This window comes from Cricetulus griseus, unplaced genomic scaffold, assembly GCF_003668045.3.
Source record: "Cricetulus griseus strain 17A/GY unplaced genomic scaffold, alternate assembly CriGri-PICRH-1.0 unplaced_scaffold_1, whole genome shotgun sequence".
NCBI classification, from domain to species: domain Eukaryota; kingdom Metazoa; phylum Chordata; class Mammalia; order Rodentia; family Cricetidae; genus Cricetulus; species Cricetulus griseus.
In genome coordinates this window covers 9,547,889-9,551,526 of record NW_023276808.1, presented here as the reverse complement: position 1 = coordinate 9,551,526, position 3,638 = coordinate 9,547,889, and the positions used below count along the sequence as shown (strand labels likewise).

At 49.0% G+C, this 3,638-nt stretch overlaps 1 protein-coding gene across 1 annotated transcript; it reads left to right on the top strand.

Moving 5' to 3' along the window:
• The first annotated feature begins 1,634 nt into the window (after positions 1–1,634).
• LOC100755450 (forkhead box protein P4-like) lies at positions 1,635–3,638 on the top strand. The gene is given in 3 exon segments (XM_035453588.1): positions 1,635–2,019; positions 2,022–2,314; positions 2,316–3,638. Coding segments are annotated over 3 exon segments (2,001 nt in total).

Genomic DNA, 3,638 nt, shown 5'->3' with positions numbered 1-3,638 from the left:
CGCATTTCTGGTAAATAAACTTCATGTGGGTTGTTCATCCATTGTTCCTTTCTTTATATCATCATCTGCAGCTTAAACAAAAGAATAGCAATATGGCTGCCTCAACTCCTGAGAGAGTTAGGTTGGTAAGGTAATGTAAGTGTGCCACAGCTCTAGTCGGAGCTGGATTGTAAATAGAGAAGCACTGTCTCAAAAAGAAATTTAAAAGGGAGAATATAGAAAAATAGAAAAATTTAGCAATAGGAAATAAAAATGTCATGCATGGGTTTATTGGGATTTGTTTAGATATCAGACCAACAGTAACTTCAGTTAAAAATGTTATTCCTTTAGAGAGAGCATGGCATGGGGAGGAGGAAATACACAGAGGCTTCTAGAGATTGCTTTGGACATGGTCAGGAAGGGCACTGAGTCAGAGACAGTACCAACAGAAGAGAAAATAGAGAACTGGGTTTGTGCCCCAGATGCAGGAGAGGGAAGCAGCCACAGATAATTTACAGTGGGTCAGAGTGGAGAAGGTTAGGGTAAGGTCAATGTCAGAACTTAGATAACTTGCAGCCTTGGGAGATGTAGCTGTGGCTGAGACCAGTCACATGTATAAAAACGCTATTGATACAGCCAGTCAGAAACTCTTTTAAGGCCTTATGGAAAAGAAAAGAAAGACAACATAGGTAAATTTGGATCTGTTCGAATATTGGATGCTCATAATTCATGAATTGACTGTAACTGCTGTGTTACCAGAGATTTCAATTAGGGATTTTTCAGTTCAACAAACTGATCATAACCTAGGCAAAAGGAGAAATGTGAGATGTATGCAAGTTGTGAATGTTCGGTGTGGCCACACATGAATGTTTGATAAATGTAGGATTGTGAATACATGAATGCTGACAAATGGAAGTGCTTATTTACTTGGATATAGTTTGTCTCAGACATAGTAAATTAGCTACCAAAATTGCTTTAATTATAGTCAATAAGAACATCCAGTTGGTCACTCAATGTCTTAACAGGAGATGTTGATTTGAATCCTCAAGATTCACTTGGTGGAAAAATAACAGGAGCCCATAGAATTGATTGAGGGGCAAGGGAAATCTATGGATGATTATATGGAATTTGGCAGATGAGAAGATACAGAAATCCTCCTAAATTTTTATAGTTGTAAAGAAAAATCTAGAAAGTAAATGTTGATACATGATTTTTGAGAAAAAGCCACTCAGGAGACAGCTGCCTGTTAAAACCATTAATTGATTTCAAAGAAAATTGATAATCAGTTTCCAAATCTTGGGCTGTTGCAATTCATGCTAATGCATCCTTTCAGATTCCCAAAATAGTAAGGAGCAGTCCCATGAAAATACTATGTCATTTTTTACTAATGGTTCTTCTGATAGAACAGCAGCTCCTGTTGTTACTAGTAAAAATATGCAGGAGAGACGGCCCCAACCACAGCTCAGAGAATGAAGTTATGTGCTGTTGCAATGGTCTCTCAGCATCTAATAATATGATTCATTTAATCTATGTTCTAAGAATCATTTTGTTTTTACGACTCTTTAAATTGTGGAGACAATTCTATATAGAGAGACTATTACGATCAGGTTAAAAATGTTATTTGGGCTCTCTTCTCCAGGTCCTTATAGAGCGACATGATGGAGGAATCTGGATCGGAGACAATCATGTCGGCACCGACTGGTCAGAAGGTTGGCGTGGGCAGCCTCTCTGGGCAAGGTGATGGCGGCAGTGGGTCCTGGACCACAGGCATGGCTGCAGTTGCAGGTAGGGACAGCTCTGGCAGGGACACCACCAGGGGAGCTGACAGCGATGGCGAGATGAGTTCCATGGAGCTTCTGCAGTTCCAACAGCAACAGGCTCTCCAGGTGCCCAGGCAGTTCCTGCTGCAGCAAGCCTCCAATCTGAACTCCCCAGGGAACAAGGACAGCAAACAGTCGGCCTCTGCAGTGCAGGTGCCTATGTCTGAGGCCATGATGTCACAGCACATGCTCACCCCTCAGCAGATGCAGCAGAACCTGTCACCCCTCAGCTGCAGGCCTTGCTGCAGCAGCAACAAGCTCTCATGCCCCAGCAGCTGCAGGAATATTACAAGCAGCAGCAACAACAGCTCCACCTGCAGATCCTCACCCAGCAGCAGGCTGGGAAACAGCAGCCCAGAGAGGCTCTGGGGAACACACAGCTGGCCTTCCAGCAGCAGCTCCTGCAGATGCAACAGTTGCAGCAACAGCACTTGCTCAACCTGCAGAGGCAGGGGCTGGTCGACCTGCAGCCCAGCCAAGCCTCCTGGCCCCTCCAGGCCCTCCCGCAAGCAGCCTGCGTGCCCAACAGACCTGCCTCAGCTGTGGAAAGGCCAGGGTGCCCCAGGGCAGCCTGCTGAGGACAGTTTCAGGCAGGAGGGGCTGGACCTCGCCAGCACAGCTGCCACTGCTACTTGGTTCGCCAGCGCCCCCAAGGTCTCCCCACCCCTCTGCCACCACCCCTTACCCAATAGACAGCCCACTGTGCTAACACCTCGGAGAGACAGCTCCTCCCATGAGGAAACCCCCAGTTCCCACCCCCTTTATGGACAAGGGGAATGCAACTGGCCAGGCGGTGAGACTCTGTGTGAAGACTTGGGCCAGTTTATCAAACACCTCAACACAGAACATGCTTTGGATGATCAGAGCACGGCCCAATTCCAAGAACAGATGCAGGTGGTCCAGCAGCTGGAGATCCAGCTCACCAAGGAGAATGAGGGGTTCCAGGCAATGAAGGCACATGTGCACATGGGGCCTTCAGAGCCCAAGCCCTTCTGCCAGCCAGTGACCGTCTCTTCAGACCCATTCCCAGATGGCCTCGTGCATCCCCCAGCTCCAGCTGCTGCCCCTGTCACAAGCTTGCAACCCCCTGGTCTGGGCTCTACCTCTTTGCGTAGTGGGGGCCCTGCCTGCAGGAGAAGCAGCCACGAATTCGGCTCCCCCATCTATTCAGAGCTTCCCAAGTATCATGATTACTTCAAGAATGTTGCTGTCAGGCCCCCCTTCACCTATGCCTCCCTTATCTGCCAGGCCATTCTAGAATCTCCAGATAGGCAACTGACTCTGAAAGAGATCTGTAACTGGATCACCAGGATGTTTGCCTTCTTCCGAGGAAAAACTGACAACTGGAAGAAAGTTGTGAGCCAAAATCTCAGATTGCATGAGTGCTTCGTCAAAGTGGAGACTGTCAAGGGGGCTGTGTGGACCGTGGAGGAGCAGAAATATCAGAAACGGAGATCATCAAGGATGACAGAGAGTGATGATCTCGGGCCTCAGTTTTGGCCCCTTAACACCAGCTATCAGGCTGCCCTGGCAGAGAGCAACTTCCCCTTCCTCAACAGTCCTGACATGCTGAACCCTGGCTCAGCCAGCAGCCTTCTGCCCCTCAGCCAGGATGACATGGGTGCCCCTGGGGAGCCCCTGCCCTGCAGAGGGAGCAGCAGCCCCCCTCGCCTCTCCCCTCCTCAGTAAAGCCACCAGGTGCAAGTGAAAGAGGAGCCTGCTGAGGCAGAGGAAGACAGGCAGCCTTGGCCTCCCCTGGGTGCCCCCAACCCCAGCACTGTGGGACCTCGGGAAGACAGGGACCTGGAGGAGGACCTGCCAGGAGAAGACATGTCCTAA